This window comes from Melampsora larici-populina (assembly GCF_000204055.1).
Source record: "Melampsora larici-populina 98AG31 unplaced genomic scaffold MELLAscaffold_7, whole genome shotgun sequence".
In the NCBI taxonomy this organism is placed as follows: domain Eukaryota; kingdom Fungi; phylum Basidiomycota; class Pucciniomycetes; order Pucciniales; family Melampsoraceae; genus Melampsora; species Melampsora laricis-populina.
This window is the reverse complement of record NW_006768771.1, coordinates 99,478-100,307: the sequence shown is the minus strand read 5'-3', so window position 1 is coordinate 100,307 and position 830 is coordinate 99,478. Positions and strand designations below refer to the sequence as shown.

The 830-nt window shown below is 38.3% G+C and overlaps 1 protein-coding gene across 1 annotated transcript; it reads left to right on the top strand.

Annotated features, from left to right (window-relative positions):
- Positions 1-475: 475 nt before the first annotated feature.
- Positions 476-803, top strand: MELLADRAFT_95108 (uncharacterized protein; the record flags this gene model as incomplete). Its single annotated transcript, XM_007407005.1, has 3 exons — positions 476-496; positions 625-743; positions 785-803. 3 exons carry the CDS (start codon positions 476-478, stop codon positions 801-803), a joined length of 159 nt encoding a protein of 52 aa, XP_007407067.1.
- Between the last annotated feature and the right edge of the window lie 27 nt (positions 804-830).

Genomic DNA, 830 nt, shown 5'->3' with positions numbered 1-830 from the left:
AACATTCAAGTTTGGGGTTTCATTCCAACCTTTGAAATAAATCTTCACTTTACCAATGTAACTCACCAGTACATTCCGTTATGGAATGAATTCCATAACATGTTCATGTAAAACCACTGGGGCACACAGATAGTGCAATGTATTGAATCACTCACAGAACATGGCTACAAGCGGTTTAGGGTACCATCCTTCCCACAGCCATAAAAGTTGTTATAAAAGTTGTAATTTGAGCAATGTTTCTCTCAGGTACAGGCACATTACTGTCAAATTACTGAACACTCACATGTCTCAAACAAAAATAAGATGTGGTCTTGCATAGAATTTGATTAGCCAAAATTGTTCTATGATACAAGGCTCACAAGTTTCACAATGACCTCATTACCAATAGTGCACATCCTCACATTATGATTGCTATTTCAACACCAAAATTAGTTCTTTTGGCTCCTTTGGTCACAAATTGGAAGGGTGTTCAAATATGAGGAAAATCAATCTGAACGTGAGTCTTGAGATTGAGTCATTAAGCCTTTTGTTCACCTCTGTCTTGAGGTCTCATAAGTTCAAGCACCAAAACTTGATTTGGTTTGTAATTATGCTCAGGTCTAAAATACCCTCATACACATGAAGGATGTACTCAGATGGCCCCCACATCCCGCCAGACACGCCAGAAATATTCAAACCCAATGTACTATTAATGCTTATTTTGAATCTCCAGCATCCAACCACAATATCATGATGAAAATGTGGTTGGACTACTATATGCATGTGTTTGCGTGTACTATATCAGGGGTAGTCAAAACTCGTGAAACTGGTCCAAAAAGTGTCCAAGTGTG